Source organism: Pogona vitticeps, chromosome 2, assembly GCF_051106095.1.
Source record: "Pogona vitticeps strain Pit_001003342236 chromosome 2, PviZW2.1, whole genome shotgun sequence".
Classification (NCBI taxonomy): domain Eukaryota; kingdom Metazoa; phylum Chordata; class Lepidosauria; order Squamata; family Agamidae; genus Pogona; species Pogona vitticeps.
In genome coordinates this window covers 201261954-201287369 of record NC_135784.1, presented here as the reverse complement: position 1 = coordinate 201287369, position 25416 = coordinate 201261954, and the positions used below count along the sequence as shown (strand labels likewise).

The 25416-nt window shown below is 43.7% G+C and overlaps 1 protein-coding gene across 6 annotated transcripts in view; it reads right to left on the bottom strand.

The window, feature by feature from the left end:
- SLC49A3 (solute carrier family 49 member 3) overlaps window positions 1-13748 on the bottom strand; it is a 51933-nt gene extending 38185 nt beyond the window's left edge. For all 6 annotated transcript variants that reach the window (XR_013541364.1, XR_012084225.2, XR_012084224.2 and 3 more), the window contains exon 1: window positions 13409-13748. Coding sequence is in view for 2 of the 6 variants with exons in the window: in XM_072991932.2 (XP_072848033.2) it covers window positions 13409-13606 (198 nt within the window). In the remaining 4 variants the exon portion in view is untranslated. The remainder of the gene's footprint in view (window positions 1-13408) is intronic.
- Between the last annotated feature and the right edge of the window lie 11668 nt (window positions 13749-25416).

Here is a 25416-nt window from a genome sequence, read left to right as displayed (position 1 = left end):
CGAATTCTCTGGCTGGATTTAATCCCCATCCATTTTTCTTCTTCCAAAGATAGTTGGCCAGCAACCATATTACGTTTTAAAGGAAGGAGTGCAGACGATGGTCACTTTGTCCTCAATATGGAGCTACTTTGTACCAGGGTGGATAAAAATCAATGATTTTTTAAAAAGCAAATGGATTTAAATCACAATTTAAATGGTCAAAAATATAGGTTTGTTTTTAATTTAAATTGTGATCTAAATCAATGGGCTTTAAATCAAATACACCCTGCTTCGTACCACACGAGGATCAGAGTCAGGATCTTTCATTGCCTGAGACAAACCAGTGAACAGTATTCTTAGCCAGACTACAGAGTAACTAAGAGTGGCTAGGCTGGTTTGGAACATGGACAGTAAATCCCACAAGCACTTTTCCCCCATTTTCAGCTGTCATCATTCAATAATAATGAATTAGGTTACTTTGCTGCCCTTCTTTAGCACCCCAGAGTTCAGGCCGTGATCTCTCTAATGAACGACTGGCCCTGATCAGAACAACTGTCCACACAGCCTGGCGTCGGACACTATCATGTGTTTTATTTTCCCCTAAGGTCCTTTTCCCATTAACATAGGCCAGACACTTTGTTGCTAGTTCTCATTGCTGCAATGCCAACACTTGAAGTCTGAATCATCAGTAATTCTCTTCCTTGTGCAGCTTTCAAGTCAGAAAGCAAAGCTTGGGGGCTTACGCGTGAAAATGGTTGATCTAACTAACACGAATGACTGGGTTAAAATCTGTATTAGCTCATTTCCTATTGGATGGTTCCAGAAGCCTCCCATGTTTTGTGCCCTGACAAGTCTCCATTCAAGGTTGAGAGGCGCAGCCCCTTTTGCATAGAATCCTCCTGTCAAGTTGTCAGGAACACAACCCTGGCATTGAAACTGCCAAAGGAAATGAAATTAATGAAGCCTTAAATGTATCAAAGAGGTTCTCTGACAAACCGACAGGGCCTGTCAAGCTAATTGCAACTAGAATATGATAATCCCAGGGTGAAATGCACAGTGCTTCAAAGTGAGTAAGGAGCTTGCAAAAGAACGAATTTACCTGATCCAAACCCCAAACCTGTACGGCAGCTCTCAAAAACATGTACTAGATAAAGAATTTAGACTGCAATCCTATGCTCCCTTGTATAATTAATAATAATCATGTGCCATCAAGTCAATTTTGACTTAAGACAACCCTTTTCAGGGTTTCCCCTGGGCATGGTTGACCATTCCTTTCTTCTGGGGGCGCCCTGGGATGGTGCCACTTGCCTAAGGCCGCACAGATTGTCTCTACTCACCAGAGACACAGTGGGGGAATCAAACTCCCAGCCTCTGGCTCCACAGCCAGATAACTAACTCCCTCAGCTATCTTCATTTAAAACAAACCAACCAGAAAGCCCTTATTTAGCTTGATGCAACTCAATTGCTTTTCTGTGTCACAATAAAAAAAAAGGTGAAGTCTTGTGGCAAACTAATTAATTTGCCAATTAAGCCATTAATTTATATGTAAAGTAGTCCAGAGTTCAAACAATTTGTTTTCTTTATCAGACTCTATGGCTGACATCCTGTTGCTTACCATAGTAAGTCATAGTAGAGCAGGCCCACTGAATTGGTGGGGACTGGGTAAGTCAACTCCTCTATGAGTTCCATCGATTCAAATGAGCCTACTCTAGTTGCAACCTACTGTGCTAAAATAAGTCACAAACTCACAGCTATGCTATTTTAAATGCAAATATAATGAATTGTAAATTAAGAAAAGCCTTGGCTCAAATCACATTATATTTACAGTAGATCCATTGAAATCAATGGCAGAAATCTTGTGGCACAGTTAACTTTCGGAAATGAATTGCCATAAATTAAGAAATCTCGGTGAATATTAACTGTTGCATGCTCAGAATGCAACATATACAACATATGCCTATGGAGATTTCTTAACTTATAGCACGTCGCTTCCAAAAGTTATGTCTTTTGCATAACTGCACAACTGGATTTTGGACAATGGGACTAAAGACTGATTTCAGCTCTTTTTGTTTCAGTGGATGCCCTCTAAATATGACAAAGTCTGGATTCAACTCAGTAATAATAATATAGTAATAATTTGGTTTCTTTCCACAACACTAAAACTTTTCTAATTAATGGTCAGGCCGGTCTTGGGGAACAAGATATAGTATGTGGGCCTGAGCTTCTTGCAGAAAAGATAGGATATAATGAAAGCAATGAAAAGGCATGTATCTGACAAGGATGAGGTTAAAATATTTTCAACCCTCTAATAACCCAGTGGCATACAGCAGAAAACAACTGCTAGTCAAGGAGACAAAAGGGAAATGCACATGCCAGAAACATATCGAGAGGGACATTGTTTCTAGATGCTGTTGTGCTAATGCTAAAAGCCTCAAAGATTCGATGTACTTGGTTTTTAAACGGGACTACTGTATCAATAGGGTATGTTGGGAACTTCCTGGAATGAAGAAAATCAGTGGAATAGGGATATCTCAGGGTACAAATCTGCAAAATGGGCAATAAAAGGCATACAAGAGATGATATTCTATATGTCAAAAAGAATATAATGACAAATCTTAAAGGGGACAGATTCTTCCATGCAATTAAAATGGAGGATGACTTGAAGCCCTCCGAAGTACTGCAAGACTGGGGGAATATGACAGTCCCCTTTATCCAAATGTGCAAGGTGGTCTCAAAATGAGAAAAGAAGAATCCAAAGGAGAAAATACCATCTTGATGGGTAAGAACAATTACCCTTACATGTACAGAAGACACACACCTTCCAATTATTACTATGAGGTAATATTTTATGGGCTTGAGACCCACACCCCCTTCACAGATTGATGCTTTGTCTTGGCGAAGGGGCTTGAGTATCTCAGAGAAACTATAGGCTATGCCGTGCAAGGACACCCAAGACAGACAGGTCATAGTAGAGTTCTGACTAAACGCGATCCACCTGGAGCAGGAACTGGCAAGCCACTCCAGTGTCTTTGCCAAGAAACCCCCGTGAACAGAAACAAAAGCTAGAAGATATGATGCTAGAATATATGTTAGCATTTAAAATCACAGCAGAAGATTTTCTCTTTATGAAGATTTGGACCAGAAGCTCCAGCATAGTAAGGCACACATGAAGACACCAGGAATAAGTGTAGAGAATATTTACTTACTGTACATATTTACATAGTGCTCACAGGAACATAAACATAGACATTCAGCAGTCAAACGGACAGAATGTAACTGACAGTCAAAATAGAACTGCGAAGGGCACACTAACCAGCCTCTTAATTTATACGACCTCCAATCAATCAAATTAGTGGTTCACCTCATGGTAGTTAATTCCACACAGCTGTGTCCTTCTTGTCACATAGGCAGTGACTAAATAACTCCACCTGCACTAACAATTGCGTTGGCATACATTTATTTCATTACATTCATTTCTTTAACACCAAGTGCTTCTACTGCTTCTTTATGCTTTTGGAATGTAAGAGGCTTTGTGAAAACATCAGCTTGGTTTTGTAACGATGGACAATATTGTAGTTTGTTTTGCTTTGACAGCCTCTCTGATGTGGGAAAATCTGATGTCAATATGCTTTGACCTGACTTTTACTTTCTCTGATGTAGCTATCTCAATACAGACTGTATTGTTCTCCATCACAGCTATAGGCCCATTGTGATGATTGCCCCACGGCACTCATGTCATTCATAGTCATCAGCTAATTTGCATGAGCCTATGAGAGGACTGGAGAGGTGGAGTCAGCAGATACATGAAGGCTTGCAGGAGGAGGAGGAGGAGTTAGAGATAGATGAGATCCAGATACAGATTGGGATGAGATCCAGATAAAGATAAGGACTGGCTAGTCAGAGAGAGGAGGAACAGATACTGAGTGATAAGGCTGGTTAAGAAAATAGGTAGAGAAGGTGGTAATGATATTGCAAGAGAAATGTGATTTTGAGGCCAATAGAAAATTGGTTTATTCAAGATTTGGCATAAATGCAGAACACTTGAGGAGAAAATTCCATTCTCTTATCAAAAAGCCTAAAGACAAATGGACAAATGGCTGGAACATGAAAATATCACTTCTCTAGAGCACACGATTGAGTTAGAATAATTTTATTCTATTTTGCCTGGAGAATTGCGTTACTTAGTTAAAGACAAAAATCCTAACAATTTAATAGAAGCAGGTGAAAATGCAGATTGCATCAGTGAGATAAGAGACCCCAAGTTTTCTGAGGTAAAATTGGTAGGAAAGTGTGGGACAACAGGAGAAGAGGGGCCATACTCAGTAGAGATTACCTCAGAAGGACCCAAGCTACTGGAAGCCATTTTGGAAACAAACCCTCATCCACAGAGCAGAGTCACCTGAAACATAATAGCTCTGAGGGAAAGGTTAACAAGGCTCTTTATTTTGAACCCCAGGCAAGTAAACAATGTTATGCATGTGAAGAGAAAGGTCATGTTTGGTCTTAGTGTGAAACTCAAAAGACTAGGGATTGTAATCAGCATAAAGGTGGAGATTCTAGTCCCCCTAAGAAGGTGTTTTTCTGTACAACACCTAAGAATGCAGCAGTTGAAGCTGTTGCTGTAGCAACGCAAGTAAAAGAGGAGTCAGAGAGCCAACAGCCCCCTGTGGCCAGGATGTCCAGTGCTTTTTGATAGAAAGTGATCAGAATCTTCTTCTACGCAGCTTAGGAGATGCTATTTATGTTGATAATAGTAAGTAGCACTAAAAGATTCTTGTTCACAAGTCACAGTATGTCACCCTGATATAATCCCTAAGGAAAATGTGTTAGACCAGGAAAATATTTCTATCAAAGGAATTGGTTCTGAAATAGTGGTGCTGCCCATGGCAAAAATACCAGTGAAATATAAGGGATGGTCAGGAGTTTGGAAGGTGGCCATATCTGATCAAATTCCTGTCCCGTGTTTAATAGGTCTGGATTTAGCTGAGCATGTGCAAAGTGTTTTTGTGACATCTTGCTCTCAGGGAAGGCAAATTAAAGCCACTGAGGAAAATAATGGAAATCTTCTTGAAATAAGAGAAGAGAGGGAAACAGCTGATCTGGTTACTATGAGAAACCCTAATAATCTTTCATACACGAAGAACAAAAGGAAGATCCTACCTTAAGTGAATGCTTTGCGCAAGTTAAGGAAATTCCACTGACCCCTGAAAATCCTGAACGATGTCCCAGTTCAGAGGAAAACCCTGGGATAGCAGAAATGGCTGAAGAGCTCATGTTGGAGAGTCCTAATAATGCTTCATGTATTGATGAGCAGAAGGAAGATAGTACTGTGAATGATTGTATTACAAAAGCTAATGAGAGTCCCATTCCACTGACACCTGAACACTCGGAGAGGTTTATAGGTGATAAAAACCTGATATATAGAGATGTTTTATCAACACCTCATATGAGTGGAGACAGACTTCACAAACAATTAATTATCTCAGTAAAATATAGGGAGGAGGCTGTAGAGGTAACAGAGCCAAGCTTGGGGAGTACTCCTGGAAAGGAGAAAGGCTTGTATGAGGCCCAGGAAAGAGCATTCTGTACTGAGGACGAAGTGGTGAGGCTGAGAAACATAGAGGGGAGTAAATTGCTTTTGGCAGGGTCAGAACCTATAGATTTGTTGCAGCAGCACGGGAGGGCTAGAGAGTCTGGTAGCTCTGCAGCTGCAAAAGGCCTTAAAACCTTGCAAGGCAAACCCCTACCTAACATATCAATGAATAAAGAAATAGAATCAGATGAAAAGCTCAATATATCTGACATAAGCCAAGTGTTAGAGATGGAACCTAAAAGAAACTCACCTGAGAATTTGGAGGTATCCCATGATAGTGGTCCCTCACATAGGGAAGACTTTGTAACAAAAGTACCTATGGGTGAATTTGTTGGTAAGGAGAAAGGCGGAAGCAATAAGGTCTCAAAGAAGGACACATCCAGGAGGAGAGGGAACTGCCTACTATTTCCCCAGCTAAAAAAGTGAAGCCACAAGCCAGAAAGAAAGCTGGCTTCACCCGGAAATAGCAAGTGGAGGACATCCAGTGGACTTCAGAGTGCCCAATGATGGCCAGTCAACAGAATACAGCACAGACTTCAAGATCTGCCTTTCTGGTGCCAACTACAACTGGGAGTTCATCATATACATTGATGTGTCAAGTGTGAGTCTGGGAGCCATGCTGTGCCAAGTAGACCACGGAGGGAATCGACACCCAGAAACTCTGATCAGCAGGCGATTACGACTTGGTGAGAGACATTTGTTTGCCTATCAATTGTTTGGACGCTGAAAAGACTGAAACCCTACATTAAGGGAAGGAGGTTCATCCTTTGGACCAACTCTTTTCCTCTGATGTGGCTACAAACTGAAATCCACTAACAGTAAGCTTGCAAGATGGACACAGAACCTGCAAGACTTTGACTTTGTAATCCATAGCGTAAAAGGGACTCAGAGCATGGATGCAGGATGATACCTTGTCTCGAAGGCCAGGTGGATAAACAAAGAGTGTAATGTGGTATTAAATGTTTTGTTTATGTATAGTTATGAAATATGATTAAAATGCAAAGTTTGGATGGTGATGAACTGAGAGGTGGAGAATGATAAAAAAATAATGGTGAGTAGCGGTATAAATGTAAAGGTAATATAATTGGTACTAATGTGAGTAATGCAAGTGTTTAGAATTGTATCGATTTACGATCTCGACTTACGAACTTAATCCGTATTGGAAGGTGGTTCGTAGGTCGAATCTGCATTTCCCATAGGAATGCACTGAAAACCATTTAATCTGTATCTGCTCTTTTCCGTCCATAGAAACTAATGGGAAACTAATGGGAAGCCGCCTTCTGACACTAGAGGGGGATAATTTTTTTCTTTTTTTCTTAGGTCAAGAAAAGTTCAAGAAAGGAGGGGGGAGGCAGGGAACAGTTTTAAAAGCACTTCTGAATTTTTTTTTCAACGAAGCCAATTTTAAAGCATGTTTTAAAGCATGTTGTGCTGAGTTTTTTCAGCACAAAGACACACAGGCAGGCTTTTTTAGGTGCTGAGCAAGCCTCTCCAAGCCTCTTCAGAGCCAGCTGATCAGCTGTTAGGCGGGGAGAGGAGGGGGCAGGAGCAGAGAAAAGCACAAAATGGCTGCCAGGCTTCCTGCTGGGTGCCGGCTTTTAGCTGTTTCCTGCTCTTTTTCCTGCAGTTTGGGGGCTACCAAGGCAAGGTAAGTGACTTTCTTTTATTTATTTGTACGTTTCTGACCCTTTTTTCCCCTCCAGAAGCCTCTAAGGGGAGGGAAGGGGCACTTTTTTCCTGTTCGTAACTCGAGGGAAATTCGTGTGTCGAGTTGTTATTTCCCTATCGGGCGGGTTCGTAAATTGGAAAGTTTGTATGTAGAACCATTCGTAAGTTGAGACCCCACTGTAATACGTTTGATCTGGTAAACATAGTAATAAAGAGAAATCTAGTATAAAGTATGTATAAGTATATGGTAAATGTAATGTGTTATATGGTAAAATATGGTACAGTGGTGCCCCGCATAGCGAGGTTAATCCGTTCCGGATTAACCGTCGCTATGACGAAACATCGCTGTGCGGGAAGTTGAAACCCACTGGAACGCATTAAACTTCATTTAATGCGTTCCAATAGGCCCCAAACTTACTGTTCAGCGAAGTTTCTCCATAGCGCAGGCATTTTCGTGCCATCGGTAAGCGAGGGCAGGGCGCGAAAACACTGCCCATGGCCATATTGGGGCTTCCGGCAGCCATTTTGGAACCGCCGATCAGCTGATTCCCGGGCATCGCAGTGCAAAGATCGGTAAGCGAAATGCTTACCGATCATCGCAGAGCGATTTTCGCCCATAGGGGCCATCGGTATGCGATCGCGTTTGCGATCGCAAAAACCTCCTCGATATGCGGATTCGTCGTTCAATGGTGCGCTCGTTAAGTGAGGCACCACTGTATATGATTTAGAACCTAACTGGTAAGCATAATGTTATGATGGTGTTTTGTATGTTCCATTGTTCATAAGGGTAAACTGTAAGGTTTCCCCCATGAAACAAACTTTTCTTAGGGGGGAGGTATGTGACAATCGCCCCATGTCACTCCTGCCATTCATAGTCATGAGCTATTTGCATGAGCCTATGAGAGGACTGGAGAGGCGGAGTCAGCAGATATATGAAGGCTTAGCAGGAGGAGGAGGAGTCAGATAGAGATAGAGATTGGGATGAGATCCAGATAAAGATTGGGATGAGATCCAGATAGAGATACGGGTTGGTTAGTCAGAGAGAGAGGAAACAGATACTGAGTAATAAGGCTGGTTAAGAAAATAGGTAGAGAAGGTGGTAATGATATTGCAAGAGAAAAGTATTTACTGAAAGAATTGCTAATGATTTGCTTGTGTACAATGTGTATCTGAATAACTTCCATTATTATTCAGTCTGCTTCACTTCAATAAATAAGATCCGTTTCTGTTTACAAGACAAGTGTTCAGACAAACGTCATTTATATTGTGGATTGAGGTAATCCACTGGTGGCAGGAGAGGAAAATGCAATGTGAGTCTTTGTGAGGGCAAAACGTACAGGTGCCACAAGGGTGAATGCCACACCCATCTATCTGCACATTCAGTTCCTTCAACAATGTTACATAATAAATTAAATTACTGCAAACTTCTGATAAGGCAATGAACTCAGATTCAGAAGTGCTGAGACTAACACAACATTGTTAGTCTCAGTCTTCTATGAAATTACAGTATTAGTATATTTATCTATGTATCCAGCACTCAAAATGCTGAATCTAGACATTTATTCCAATCTCCTCCAGATTGATGAAGTCTGTAAAGTGCCTTTTGTAACTTTCACACATTATTACTATGTTTAACCTTCATGCCAGGTGGAACATCCATACAAATTGTCTCAGAAAGTTCTGAGTTTAGATAGGCAGTTTGAATGTCACAGTGAGAAATTACAGCAAACACTATCTGTAGTGGTGATTCTGAAATCCCATCACTAACTTTTGGAATAGGATTTGCTTTAGTCTTAGTAATGTGACATACTTCACAACGAAGGTGCATTAAAGCTCCACATTCAAAAGAATGTTTTACGACATTTAGTCTGTCTTTTCCTTGGTTGTTTCCACTTTCCTGGTTGGCAGTCTTTGCAGGGCAAAGGCTAATAGAGTTTTGTCAAGAGAACAAGCTGGTCATCACAAACATTGATGGAGGGTCATAACACTGTACAGGAGGCAGCAACAAAAACCATCTCAAAGAAAAGGAAATGCAAGAAAGCAAAGTGGCTGTCCAATGAGGCCTGACAAATAGCAGAGAAGAGAAGGGAAACAAAATGCAAGGGAGATAGCGAAAGTTACAGAAAATTGAATGTAGATTTCCAAAGAATAGCAAGGAGAGACAAGAGGGCCTTCTTAAATGAACATGCAAAGATATAGAGGAAAATAATAGAAAGGAAAAAACCAGAGATCTGTTCAAGAAAACTGGAGATATGAAAGGAGCATTTAGTGCAAAGATGGATATGATAAAGGACAAAAATGGTAGGGACCTCACAGAAGCAGAAGACATCAAGAACAGGTGGCAAGAATACACAGAGGAATTATACCAGAAAGATCTGGATGTCCTGGACAACCCAGATAGTGTGGTTGCTGATCTTGAGCCAGACATCCTGGAGAGTGAAGTGATGTGAGCCTTAGAAAGACTGGCTAACAACAAGGCAAGTGGAGGTGAAGGCATCCCAGTGGAACTATTTAAAATCTGAAAAGATAATGCTGTTAAGGTGCTACACTCAATGTGCCAGCAAGTTTGGAAAACTCAGCAGTGGCCAGAGGATTGGAAAAGATCAGTCTACATCCCAATCCCAAAGAAGGGCAGTGGCAAAGAATGCTCCAACTACCGTACAACTGCACTAATTTCACACGCTACCAAAGTTATGCTCAAAATCCTCCAAGGTAGGCTTCAGCAGTATGTGGACCGAGAGCTCCCAGAAGTACAAGCTGGATTTCGAAGGCGCAGAGGAACTAGAGGCCAAATTGCTAACATGCGCTGGATTATGGAGAAAGCCAGAGAGTTCCAGAAAAACATCTACTTCTGCTTCATTGACTACACCAAGACCTTTTACTATGTGGACCACAGCAAATTATGCCAAGTACTTAAAGAAGTGGGAGTGCCTGATCACCTTGTCTGTCACCTGAGAAATCCATATGTGGGACAGGAAGCAACAGTTAGAACTGGATATGGAAGAACTGATTGGTTCAAAATTGGGAAAGGAGTACGACAACGCTGTATATCGTCTCCCTGGTTATTTAACTTATATGCAAAATACATCATGAAAAAGGCTGGATGGATGTTTTTGAATGGTGGTGCTGGAGGAGACTCTTGAGAGTCCCATGGACTGCAAAGAGAACAAACCTATCCATTCTAAAGGAAATCAAGCCTGAGTGCTCACTGGAAGGACAGATCCTGAAGCTGAGGCTCCAATACTTTGGCCATCTCATGAGAAGAGAAGACTCCCTGGCAAAGCCCCTGATGTTGGGAAAGTGTGAAGGCAAGAGGAGAAGGGGATGACAGAGGATGAGATGTATGGACAGTGTCATTGAAGCTACCAACATGAATTTGGCCCAGCTCCGGGAAACAGTGGAAGACAGGAGGGCCTGACATGCTCTGGTCCATAGGGTCAGGAAGAGTCGGACACGACTTAATGACTAAACAGCAACTACAATATTTTACAGAACCAAACAGAAGGGAGGTTACTCTGGGTTGACTCTCAAATGATACCCAGGACCTAGTGCCAGATATTAATGTTGCCAAACCAGCTAGGAATTTATAGACCATGGTGCCACTGAATTAATTTGCACATAAATGGAACTTTAACAAACAACATGAGCATCATTAAAATGGAGTTCAAAGGATATTTCCCAAGAATGAAACTTCCCAGAGATTACTTTTCTGGATAAAAGGAAAACCAAGAGGAACAAACCTTTCCAGAACATTTAGGGTTACTCAAAGTCATAGGGCAGATGGGTGCACTGGAATTTCATTTCAAGGAAGAAGGAAAAGGGGCAGAATGAGAAATTTCTGTCATACAGGCTAGGAAAGAGACCACAAAGTTTAAGAGGTCACGAACAGGGTTACCCAGCAGTTTCATGGACATTATTAAGGGGAAAAAAACCTTCCTTCAGAAAAAAATTAAAGGCAAACAAGGAAAGAAAGAAAAAAGAACACAAATCTGCACAAAACAACATGGCAAGACACCTGGCAGCTTTTCGGGTGTTGGGACTACAGTTCCAATGCTTCCTCAACCCAAGCTATGCTGGCTAGGGCTCATGGGAGATGCAGTCCATCAGCTTCTGGAGGGACAGAAATTACTCTTTATTGTAAAAAAGAATGAGAGGTGGAAATGTTAAGTAACTATTAATAACATTGACATCAACAATTAAAAATATCATTTAAATGAGGTGGTTAGGCCAGTGGATAACAAAGGAGATAATAAGGTACCGTGAAGGAAAAGCAAACTACAAAGCAGGTGAATGGATTCTTTGCATCTTTCTTTAGCGCAGAAGGTAAGTTATCCAGTCTTGTCAGAACAAACAGAATGGGGAAAAATGCCAGACTGGAAGAATAGGCCTTAAATGAGAAACTGCAGTTCAATGCAGGTATAAAGCTCTGGAGGTGGGGCAAAAAGTCCTAAAAGTTCATACAGTACATGTGCAGGCAGTATCAGATCAGCAAAGAGATCTGAGGGTATAGGAGAAGGCAGGTCAGTTAGAAGATCAACTCAACATATTCTATGTCGAGCATAATCAGGAAATGAGCTGAAAATCAAATTGCCATTGTACAAAGTGTGATGTAAACATATCTGGAATGCTGTGTTTATCACGAGATGTTTCAACCCACTTCTGTAATTTCAGTTGATTTGTTGATGATTTTCAAATGTTTATTATTTAGTTTAATTTGTTAACTTAATACACTTGATTATGTTTGTTATTATTATTGTCTGTGAACTGCTCAGAGTAACTACTGGACAGACAGCTGGTATAAAAATCAAATAAATAAATAATGAATCATTGTAGCCATCTTTGTGGGGTTTCTTATTTGTTATTAGTTTATGTTTAGGATGCTGGACTTGTTGTTCTTGTTATCCTTTTTATCCTATGCATTGTTTTGTGTTCAGTGTTGTCTTACTTATATGTTCTTCTGTAAGCCATCCAGAGTAGTGGTTCGCCACTAGATGGGTGGGATACAAGTCCAATTAATTAATGGATTAATTAATTAGTAAATAATGGATTAATTAATGCATTCATCTTTGGTTACCATCACACCACAATATAGGATCTTGCAAAACTTGGGAAAGTTCGAGAAAAGGCAAGGGAAGAAAGGCGTGGGTGTATGGCAGCTTTTCAGCTCAGTTAAAAAGTAAAGGGTGAAAGGCAGAAGTACTGCGTTTCCCAGAAAATAAGACAAGGGTCTTATATTAAGTTTTGCTCCAAAAATGCATTAGGGCTTATTTTCAGGGGATGTTTTTTTCCCAATGTATCTTCTTCACAACGGTGGAAGGCAGGGTTTCACTTAACTAGGGCTTATTTTTGGGGTAGGTCTTATATTACGAGCATCCTGAAAAATCATACTAGGGCTTAATTTCAGGTTAGGTCTTATTTTCGGGGAAACAGGCTATGAAGCCGCACATCGTGTGGAGAAAACGAATGGGAAGATTGCCGTCAGGAGTCATCCACTGAAGGGGAAGGATGCGAGACTCAGGGCAGATAAAGAGGATAATCTTCACGTGATAAATGGTTAAAACTACGAAACTTGCTGCCCCCACTAGACGGAGCGATCGTCCTCTACTCTGGTCGCTCTAAACGCCAGAAAGATCCATGGAAAGGGGGGGGGGGGGAGAAGCCGGCTATCGGTAGCTGCTGCCCTTCACGACGGCGATCCCTTCCTCCCCGGATCCGAGGCAGCGGGTGCCCCTGTCCCCCAATTGGGGTCTCCCCCAAGGTCTCGGGAGGGCCCCCCGCGGGAGCGGAGGGTGGCAGCGCCCGTGGCACGGCTATTCTTTCCCCCGCCTCGATGCCCGCACCGAACCCCATTCATTCCACCACCACCGTCGCTTGCGAGGATGCGGCTGAGCGGACCGCCGGCAACTCTTTTTCCCCGCCAGTTTCCGGTCTCTGCCTCCGGTGCCCCCCCCCCGCCCGCCCCCGCCGGTGCCCTCCCGAAAGCCTGAGGCAGCTCCTCCTCGCTGAGCAAAGCCCGGCGGGTGGCTCGCGGGGGGGGGCTCCTCGTCCCCCCAAACCAAAGCCTCCCCTCTCCCACCCCGCCGCCGCCGCCCGGATCCCACGCCGCCTTGTGACCCCCCCCCCGGGTGGTGGTGGGAAAGCCAGGCTCCCCCCCCCCGACGGACGCACCAGGGCATTGGAGCAGCTGAGCAGGGAGACGACGGCCAGCAGGAACCAGCGGCGCCGGTAGACCTGGAAGGCGCCGGGCTGCTTCGGATCCGCCGCCGGGCTGTTCTTGAGCGACGACGTCTCCGGGTCGCCGCCGTGGTTGTGGTGGTTGTGGCCGGTGCTGCTGCTGCTGCCGCCGCCGGGGACGGGCGCGTCCATGTCCTCCCTCTCGCCCGCCGCGGTCCCTCTCGACTGGGGTTCCCCGATATTCGCCGGGCGGCTAAAAGGCCGCCTGCGCCCTCGTCCCGCCGGGCCGGCCGTGCCCTGGGCAGCCTCATTGCCCCATCTTTGCCGGGAGGTCCTGAAAAGCCGGTTCCCCCCCCCCTCCCCGCGTGTGTGTGTGTCAGCGCAGAGCAACCCCCGCCTCGGGGCTCCGCTTCCCCGGGACGGGCTCGCCTCGGCAAACACCCCGCCCGCCTTCCCTCCCTCCCTCCCTCGGCTCTGCTCGGGCGCACCCGGGCCCCGCGGGGTCCTAGCGCCGCCCGGTCCGCCGCCGGGCCCTCGCTCGCCTTGGACTTCGCACCCGGATCCCGGCGACGGCGACAAAACGCCTCTCCCTGGCTCCGCCCTTTGAAAGGCGCTCCGAAGCGAAGCCCCCCCACCCGCCGGCGGCGGACCTAAAACCCGAGGGGGTTGCCGGAGAGAGAGGGGGGCTCATCGGGAGGGTAGCCATTAGCCTCGTGAGCCCGGGAGACTTGAGCGGCCGCCTTACTGGTTTTAGAAGAAAGTAAAAGTCTGCTCGAAAACCGGATCCTCAAAGATGTTTATAAGGGTTCCGCAAGAAACCGCCAAGCCCCGTTTCTTAGGACTGGCTGAGGATGACGGGTGTGTGTGTGTGTATCCCCATCCATCTGGAAGGTGTCAAGAGACTGAAGGCTGGTGCACAGGTTCCTATTTAGGGAGTAACTACTTCCTCTGCTGTTTTTCTTCCTTTTTTTATTATTCTTTTTCTCCCCTGGGTTTTTGCCTGATACCCTTTGTTACAGATTCCTCTCACTGCACACCGTTGGATCTTCTTCCCAATGCCATAAACTCCCTCTACCACCACCCCCCTTTTTTTTCTTGCAAAGTTCTCCCGTTTTTGTCTCCTGTGGGAATGTTTACAACAGAACTGAACACCAAATAATAGGCCATTAATTACTGCAGGTGAGATGTACTTCTACAGCAGAGGCACACTACCCCCTTATCTTCCCCTTGGTTCAGGATGGGATTCCCTGCCTGCAATTTCCCTTCGGCCCTGTTGCCTCTAGGTATTATTAACCACCAGGAGAATAACGTCTGTTGAGGGATGCTATTTGAAGAGGCAGCAGGTTCCCCGAGACCGGGATTTAAAGTAGACAAACTGTCTACTTTCTTATGCGGAATAAGCGCACCCACTTAGAAGCTTTCGGATTTGTTTTCTTTTGGAGGCCGTATGATATGGAGTAGAAACCAGAGTGAACTGACTGGATAGCTCAGAGACTTAAGTACAGGGAGCCTGAGGATGGGACTTCAGTTCCCCTCTATTTATCCCAGTAGAGCCAGCCTGTGTAGCCTTGGGAAAGTTGCAAAGTCCAAGAATGTCCCCAGATCCAGGCAATGGTAAACCACTTCTGAGTATTCTCTACTAACTGGAAAGGATCACTGACTTAACAACACACAATTACTATTAGGCAGCCAGTGTGATGTAATAGTGGAGTGCCGGTCAGACTAGGACTGGGGAGACCTGCATTGGAATCCCCACTTGGCAATAGAAATTGCCTGGAGGGGGGCACTGCTCAAACCACTTCTCAGATATCACACACCCCTTCACCATAATGTCAGAATCCACTTGAGAGCACATAACACATCTTACACTTACTCAAGGACAACTTGGGAGTCTGGCTGTAAGCTGGCTGAGTCGGCAGAAGCTGACGAATGTCCTTGTAAAATGGGACGTGTCACTTTCAGCTGCACCGTGGGAAACACCCTTTTAAAATACATACTGTATCTGTACCGAAAAAGAAAACTCCCTGAAAATAGAACCATAGCAGAGCAGGAAGGGAAACATGTTGTGTTTATGCAGGTTGAAGACCTCTCTATAATTCCCTAAATTATTCCAGCACCTCAGGGCAAATATTGCATGTGAAGCTTCAGCTTTCTCCTCTGCCTTGTGAAACCTTTGCCACTTGCTTCCTACTTCCTTCCACACTCTCGGACCTAAAATAATGTCTGCATTGCTTAACGAGTTTCCCCACCCATAGCTGTCATTATAAATAGGGGTGGCCAGACCCACAGGAGACTCCGGAAGGAATGCACCTGTCTGTGCATTCCTGCAAGTTTCCGTTTCTCCCACTTTCCAACTGTTGCAATGGCTGAAACCCAGCCAAGATAATTTAGCACCAATTATTTTATCTAGCTTGGTTATCTGTGGTTGGTAGCAGCCCTACACACCTTTGCTGGAGGGCGTTAGATATCAGAGTGCATATCTGTAAACAGGATACCCAGGGTGGTGTTGTAGCAAATAGAGTGATGGCCTTGGACTCAGGAGGCTTAGATTCAAATCTCTGTTCAGCCTCGGAAGTTTGCTGGGGGAGTGGAAGTGGTAAATAAATAATAACGGGCCGCAAAATCAATTCTGACTTTTGGTGGCTCTTTTTCATGGCTTTTCAGGTAGAAAAGACTCCGAAGTGGTTCTTCTTCTTGGGTGTGCCCTGGGACTGTGCAGCTTGCCCAAGGCTACACAGGCTGGATCTCCCCTCGGGAGGCACAGTGGGGAATTGAACTCCTAATCTTTGGCTCCACAGCCAGATAGTGAAACCACTGAGCTATCTGGCCAGCTGAAACTGGGGAAATCATTCCTTAAATATCCTTAAATACTTACCTTGAAAGCCCTATTGGAGTCGCTGTAAGTTGATTCCAACTTGCCTGCACATGCCATATCTGGAAACATGCTAATGAACTCAACCTAGCTTTTAAATGGTTTCCCAGAATTTTCTATTGCACCTGTTGCTCTGCCTGATATTTCTCAGGGACTATCCAGTACATCTTGATTTCTGAAAGAGAAGCATGCCTTCCCTCTCATGCCAGTGATAAAAATCTCAGTGAAAATTAAAATGTCCTGCTTTCCAATGGCAGCCCAAACCCTATTATCTCACGGTCGCTCATAGCAGACCCACTCAGAGCTGTGTGATAGTCTCAGTCTGTTGTAGCTAAAAAACAGACTGCAACATGTGCAACGTCGGTAGTGTTCCTGTGTGGGTTCCCTGTTGTTCCACTCTTGTTTCTGCAGGGTCTTCCATTGCTAGGCCACCCAGCGCCCGCAGCCTACCTTCAAGCACCCTCCTGCGTGAATACCTTGAGATAGAGAAGGTTGCCTGTCACTGGATCCTAGGGTACCATGAAGGAGGAGGAGGCGACCAACTCAGGTGGGAGGCATCTGGGTTTGAGGTGGGGGCAGTGAGCACACGCGGCGGCAGGATTTTTAAAGACCAACACGCCATGTGTCCCAATCCCTGTACACAGTTACTGCACCCTGTTAGCTAGTCAGGAGGGGTAGAAGAAGTGGCCTCATGGCCAATGTGGACAACAAGGGCCAGTCTGGTCGGCCATCCTCTGCGCTTGCCACTGGGTGCTGTAGAAGGCGCCTTAACCTTTGCATGCATCAGGGCAGGCTCTGCCATGGCTGGAAGGAGAGGAATCTGAGAACAATCCTTACTCACATGCTCTGTGACTCAGTTCCCATCTCCACCCCCACTGCTGAGCAAGCAGCTCTGTTCTCTGCTGGCAATTGTAAAAACACAAGTGGCAGGAGAATGCAGGGACACAGCCGGTCGTGATTCCTCTCCCCTGCCTTCTTTTCTCTTGTTAAGTTTTCTTCTTCTACATATTTCCAGCTCTGGCCTGAGGACAAGCCTGCCCTCCAGGGAATTCCTTCTTCATCCTGCCTGATGCGTTTTTTATCTGACTTGCACAAGATCCTGCTGACAGAAATGGATATACTTTTTATTAGGCCACTAAAATCTGAAAAACAAGCAAGCCTTCAAGTCCTGCTGGAGGCGTCATGGTCTGACTGGGCACGGAACACCTTGTTGAGTTGGTGTGGCGAGAGAGAAGGCCAAAGTTTACCTGAATATACTGAAGGAAGTGCGTGAATTCTGGAGACAACAGCTGCAGCCTCCCCACTGTATGGGAGGGAGTGAAACACCCCCTCCTGTCACCTGAGATGCCTGCCTCATTCCAGCCAACGTTTCTGCTTGCTAACTGCAGTTTCCATTCCTTCTTCTTCCTTTTTATGGCAGAGAAGGAAGGAAATAAAGAAACGCGGATTGTTTCTGATCTCTTGCTTTCGAAATCATTGGATAGTCAGCCAGTTGGTTCAGTGAATGCACATGACTGTCAGGCTATGGTGTCTACAGTCCTGGGGTTTGGCTGTACAGCCGTTGCTTCCTTTCCCACCTCCTCCGTGGACCTGAATAAGTGTCAAACCTTTTTTTAGTCCAGTGCGCTCTTGTCAGCAAAGCAGCGGCTGGGAAGGGAGCTGCAGTCCAGGAAAGAGTTGGTGAAATTAGTCTCGAAGCTGCCACAAGACTGTTAATTATTTTTGCTGCAATGGACAAACTCAGCTTTTCTTCCCCATCCCCTATTATGAGTTCAGGTCTTAATAACAACTTTGCAAGTCGAACACAATGAGGAGCTTTTGATTGCATTGCATTTTTTGTTTTGTTTTTTGTATTCATTATCACCCCCGTAAGAAGAAAAAGCTGTTTCCTTAAGACAGGCCAGGGCATGTTTATGGCTGATTCTGCCTTCCGACCAGGAGATCCATTTTCTCAATCCGTGTTCACCGTCCCATCGTGAAAGCCATGGAAAATGTCCTGGGGGGGGGGACCCTGAGAAGGTGTGGGTTCCAAACACCATACCAAGTGTCCTTTGCTCTGAGAAACAGCTCCCTGAAGCTGCCTGCCCAAGGTAAATGAAAGGAACTGCCAGGGCCCAAACAATTCCCTCTCCCTTATCTTAATGGCTCACCTTTCCCTTTGAAATGATAGGCTAGGCCAGCTTTACTTTATCAGCTTCTGAGAAGAAACCCCATTATGCTGCACTGGAGAATTCTGGGAATTGTAGTCCAGAAAAAGCACAAGCCTGCATACCTCTCGCTCCAGGAGATGTGCTCCCAGGTCACCTGCCTGTTGATGCTGGCCTTCAAGGGTTGTGAGGCAACCTGTCTCAGCCCTGAGGCATATCAGCTGCCTGTTCTTTTCAAGGTGTTCCCTCCTCACCTCATTTCTGATACCATCAACAATGTCTTTCTGGCTTCTAAACTGTCCCTATTCTTCAGGGAATGCCTAAGTTTTGAGCTCCTGCATCTTCACAGCAAAGGCAGAGTGCACACATTGAAAAAGGAGGACTTCTTGCAGGGTGAGCTCAAAGGTTAGTCCATGGACAGACGACACCATTTGTACAAAGGGGTTCTGAGTGGCCTGTTTGAGGGAAGTTTTGCGGCCCCTTACAATATTATCAAGTTTTATCTAGCATAAATTCTCATGGGTTGCAGCCCACTTTTTCAGGTGCAATGGGCTTTTCCCCACAAAGGCTTAACACCAAATAAAATGTTTTAGTCTTTAGCTTGCCGTAAGACTCATGCTTTTTTTGTTTAGGGCCGGATTTCATGTTTAATAATAATAACCATGTGCCATTAAATCAATTCTGACTTATGGCAACCCTTCACAGGGTTGTCCAAGTGTAGAGGACACAGAGGTGGGTTAATCTTCCCTTCCTCTGGGGGACGCTGTGGGACTGTGCAACTTGCCCAAGGCCACACAGGCTGGCTCTTCTCCCAGGAAGCACAATGTAGGACAGAACATCATGTTTAGCAACCTTTTTTTATATTTTTAAGCTCAGTCTTGTGACTTGTTATTTACTACCTAAATACATACATTTTCCGATTATTTAATAGAAAAATTGTCATGGTACAGTTCACACATTCTCTTTCCCTTCCGATTCCTGCTGCATTTAAACCTACACAACTTTATAAACCATACACAGCTTGCATTTTCTGATCACCCCGACTGCTACACACACATGCTTTGTACACTGCCAGATGAAACTAGATTATTTTACATACAGGGGCTTCCAGCTGAATGTGTGCATTGCCCCATTGCAAAGCATTGCACAAGAGATGTCAGGAAGATTCTGTCCTCATTGTTACAGCTGTGCTAATGGTCATATGCTAGTTATAAAACTGTAATCACAGAGTAATGTATGTGAACTAATGTAGGGAGCAGAGATGTTCTTTGTTCTATTTTTTTAAAGCACAGAATAAATTCATAATGTTAGACTCAATTACCTAGGAGAGAATAAATGACTTTCTTTTACCCTTTCTTTTAATGTGAACAATCAACTGTAACAAACTATGATTTTCCTTATCATGACATCAAAAGTATTCTGGCTTTCTGAATTTTATGTGTTTCATGGTTTTGTCAACTTTGGTCATTTGTGCTATTGTTCTCTGATCTGCTTTTTGACCAAAAAACAAACAAACAAACAAAAAAACCCTCTTTGCATTCTGCAATAAATGCACAGAAATGTTTCTGACTTCTTTAGTTGACTTTACGATTCTATGCCCCATGAGAAAACTAAGAATACTTAGAACTCTACAAGGCCAGTTATAAGGTTTTATTGCATATTATATTCTTCATTGGAAGGCAGCTGCTCCATGGCAGTTCTCTCCTTTTACTGGATGGCCTCACTACTAATCAAATACCAAAATAGAGTACAATCTTCTCATTGGCATCTTAAATTTGAAGCCCAGTCTGCTAGTTTCACTAGCCAACAGAGGGAGCCCTTTGCAATTTGATTCCAGCAGACACTCTCTCAACAGAAAACCTGAGGCTTGCCTTTATTTTTGCTCTGGGTTTGTTTGTTTGCTTGCTTGCTTTTGAGCATCCTCTAATCCAGGGCTCGTCAACCCCTGGTCCACAGCCCAGTGCCAGTCTGTGGACTTGCCGGAACTGGGCTGCGGATACGGATCTCTGCCGCCCCACACGGTGGGTATGTCGCCGCCGCCCCATGCTCATGGAGCTTGCTCCCCCCAGCCAGTCTGTGGCCCGAAAAAGGTTGGGAACCACTGCTCTAATCAATTTGCTGTGATATCTGAAAAACTGTGCCTAAAAGTAGTGAGCAGGTAACTATTTTACTAATCTCTGAACAGGGGAGCCTCCAGCTAATGAGGTGGAGACTCTGACTAAAGTGGGTAGCCCGGTGGTTTAGTTATCTGGTTAGGAGTTTGATTTCCTACTTGTGCCTCCTTGATAAGGAGCTGAACTCGATTATCTATAGGGCCCTTTCCAGCTCTGCAGTTCCATGATGTTGCAATGGGAAAACCAAATATTTTAGCCAAAATATGCTATGGATGTATGGGGAAATTGTAGTTACTTAGTAAATGAGGGTTATTCATCAATTTTTATTATGTCAGCTTTAAGGACAAAATTGCTGGGATAATTGTGATCATTTAGATACACTGCTTAATTAGAGGATGATTATATTGCTGTAATATGGGTTACATTTTGACATACAGTATTTGACAACTGCATTTAGGCTGCAACAATATACAGTATATACTTACAAGGGTGGAAATGCTGGAGGAAATGTGACGTCTTGAGCTGACATGCATAGGTTTGCACTGTTAATCCTAAAATATTAATACATTGTTGAATATAGTATGAAAACCAGGGGTGACTTTGAGGAGAGTACCCACAGAAAAACATGGTACATTTTTAATATCCTCAAACGGAAGTCCTGGAAGTATGAATCATCTGACAAAATTACCCCATTCACACTGTCAAAATCTGTGTGATGCTACCATGTTCTCTGGCTTCAACCCCTTTTCTGGATTACAGAAACACTCAGAGGGGTAGATGGTTTCACCCAGGAAACCACTGACTGCTATTCCAGATCTTCCAGCTCATATTGTGTGCCTTTATTACACTCTGGCCTGGATGGTATCTCCCAGCGCTGTTCTCTTCATGGCCCCACTGCAGGAACCATTGTCTGGAGAATCTGGCAGTGGTCCTTTATGCAATGTAGACAGACAGAAATAAGGTGAATCAAAGAGCAGGTCCAGATATGGAAGAAACCAGCTAAAGATTTGTAGTTATTTTTCTGTTAAGGAAAGTACAGTGTAACAGTATTACATCATGGCTGTAACTTAATGAAGGATAATTCCATTCATTTTTGCTGAAATCTTCAATTTGAAGTTGTTTTGATCATGAGAGGGAAGTGGTCTCACTAGGTGGTGGAAAAGGAATATTGTGTGGTTCAGCTGCAGACTCAGAATGTGTCTCATGATCTGTTGTGTGTGTTGAGGCAATGACAAGGTGGACAGGACAAAAGCGTGATTTATATCACAAGCTGGCAGCTTACAGTATTCAGATATGGGGGAAAGTTAAGATAACAAAAAGAAATTACTTTAGTTACTTCTGAGAAATGGGAAAGTAAAGAAGTGTTATATTTAAAGATTGAAAAGAGGAGGAAATGGTGGTCCTTGTACACAACCCAAAGGCAAGAGTGGGTGTGGTGTTCACCTTTGTGATCCCTGCTGATCCTGTCACAAAGGCTCACATCGTGTTTTCCTCTCGCTGCCACCAGTGGATTACATCAATCCACAATATACAGTGGTGCCTCGCATAGCGATCACTCCGTTGACTGACGAAATCACTTAGCGATGGAGTTTTTGCGATCGCAAAAGCGATTGCTTGGCGATGATCCCTGTGGGGTTTTTTCACTTTGTGATGATCGCGGGGAAGCGATCATGGCAAAGCGACCCTTTTTTAACAGTTGATCAGCAGTTTCAAAATGGCCGCCAGGAAAACAAAACAAGGAAAGGGTGATCCTGGGGAATAGAATTCAGAGTTGGGAAGGGGAAAAGGAAGATTGGATGATAGAGGTGGGCAGCAGAGGCCAGTAGCTCTGATGGTAATGGGGTAAGGAATTCAGTCTGGATTTTAGTCCAGACTTTAAATGGGCTATCCAAGGTGCAGATCCTCAGACCCAAAAAGATGGCCAGTGGCTTAGATTTAGATTAAAAGCCAGAGTAGCTTCACTAACCCACTGATACTGGTGTCACTAACCTCTCCTGGTGGGAGATTTGAGAAAACATTGGCCAAAATCGAATTGTTAAGCAATCACTGTAGACATATCAGATGCATACTGAGTTACGCTATTCAGTATACAACAGATAACTTGGGGTAATTTGCCTCCAAAAGTTACGTTATTTCTGCTATGCTAGTGTAACTAGGTAAAAGGGATTTATTGTGTTTCCAATGCTTTTCAGCATCTATATAAAGCCTTTGGGGGAAGTCATTCAGATATTTGGAATTTGTTGAGTGTACCCTTTGACCAAGCTCTCTCTATGTAGATGCAAATATCAACTGTAGCCAAGAGTGCTTTTCATCAGCTTGGATTAATTGCCTAGCTGTGACCCTACCTGGAGAAGAAAGCCTAACAACAGTGGTTCATGCTTTGGTAATCTCCAAAATAGACCCCTGGCATCATCTTGGCCACGACATTTTGGACCTGCTGTAGTTTTGTACTGATTACCTTGAAATCGGTATGGAAACTACAGTAGGTCCAAAATGTGGTGGCCAGACTGATCTCAGGAACCAACAGAAATGACCATATATGTCCTGTCTTAGCAGGTCTCCACTGCCTCCCTGTTAGTTTCCATGTTTAATTCAAAATGCTGGTCATCACCTATAAAGCCCTAAATGATTTAGGACATCAATGCCTGTCAGAATATCTCTCTTACAAAACAGCTACCCATCCCACATGCTCTTTGCAGTCCAGGATGTTAAAAATAGTAACAACAAGGGAGGCCAAAAGAGTGAACATCAGAAACTGGGCTTTTGCACTTGTGGTCATACACGTCTGGAACAGAATTCCAGCAAAGATTCATCAGGTGCCTTTCCTCACAGTTGTTCAGGAGTTAGTAAAAACAAAACTATTGAAAGATTTTTTTTATTAGTCATCGTTCCTGTAATGTCCAATGTAATTTTAAATTGTTTATTTATCTATAGATAGGTTAGCTAGTCTATGGTTTTACTGACTGACTGCCTGTTGATTTGTATGTGTATATTATTCCTGTTCTTTGTTATAAACTGCCCAGAGAATGTGTTACACTATGCGGTTGTATAGATGTTGCATTGAGAGAGAGAGAGAGAGAGAGAGAGAGAGAGAGAGAGACAGACAGACAGACAGACAGACAGACAGACAGACAGACAGACAGACAGGATTTCATCTATTTACATGTAATCATCCTAGGAGGAGACATTCATGAACCAGCTTTGTGTTCATTTTTCTGGTAAATGACTGAGTTCAGGAATGAAATTTTCCATACACAGCTCTTAACATGAGAAATTCTGAAGCCAGCATATAGCTCTGAATATATATTAGAAATGCAGTATTGTTGGAAACTAGCTGGAGGACACTGGTGGAGGACCATGTTCAGCCCAGCAGTCCTGTTACATGCAGGCAGAGAAAGATAAGGAGAGGAGTTACTAGTGCATCATCCTCATCATCTGAGAGCTCTTGGTGCCTTAATCTTACCCCAAAGGCAAGGCACTTATCTGACAACTGATAAAGTCTTGCTGATTAACACCTCCTAATGACACTTAGCACATTTGCAGCCTTTCATCTGTAAATCTCAAGGCCATTTAACAGAGATAAACACAGTTATCCTTTCTTGAGGTCAGTGTCTCTCAATTGCTTGTCACCCTGAAGCCTAAAACTCTAGAGATGGCAGAGATACTTGTGTTGTTAAATCTGAGCTTTGGATTCTAACTATAAGACCTGATTGGGATGGCCTTAAAAGAAAACCCTTATCTAGAGAATCACACCACAGACTTCTGAAGAGGAGGGGAGCAGTTGTCACAGGTCACACCTGTGTGACTTCTTCTTCTCAGCTCTGTCGTTATGCACCATCAAGTCACCTTCAATTTATGGTGACCCTGTGAATGAGGGATCTCCAAAATGTCTTCTCCTCAACCGCTCTGCTCAGCTCTAGTAAACTCAAGTCCCTATAGGAAGTCAATCCATCATGTATTTGATCTTCCTCTTTTTCTATGGCCTTCAATCTTTCCGAGCATTATTGTCTTTCCCAGAGTATCCTGTCTTGGGGTGTGCCCAAAGTAGGACAGCCTCAGTTCCATCATTGTTGCCTCCAGAGATAGTTCAGGATTGATTTGATCTAAGATCCACTTCTTTGTCTTTCTGGCAGTCTAGGATATCTACAAAGCTCTCCTCTAGCACCACATTTCAAGCAAATCATTGTTTTTTCCCTGTCAGCTTTCTTAACTGTCCGGTTTTCACACTCATACATGGTGATTGGAAATTCAAGAGTGTGGAGTAACTTGGCTTTGGCCTTATATGTGACATTATTTTCTAATTTCTTTATTGCTGCCCTTTCAGATCTCAATCTTCTCATTCTGGCTCCATTTGGATAAAAATGATTGAACCCTGGTATACAAAATCTTTGACTACTGAAGACTAATAGAGACCTATGTCTTCATTGTCAAAGCTAAAAGCAAAGTAAAGCAAACTGTGCTACTTATATACCACCCCATAATGCTTAATTAACGCTTTGGGTGGTTTACAATTTAATTATGCAGGCTACACATTGTCCCCTCCACCCCACATTGCCCACCAGTCCTGCATCAGATAGCAAAATGTTGATGTATCAGACCTTGATTCCACTCTTAGCCCTTCTTCTGGAGAATATAGAATTTCTGTCAAATACTAACATTAATATCTTTCTTAACTGAATTGCCTTGAAATATTGCAGGTTTATTGATTCTTTTCTATTTTCTATTGAATATTATAAACACACTACTTGCATTCTAGAGGTTTTCTCTCTCATTATTCAAAACTTGTACCCTTAACTGTACAAGTTGCTCTGTTTCAACTTGTTACCTTCCGTGGCCTTGTAGTTTAATTATCTAGTTAATTAATTACGT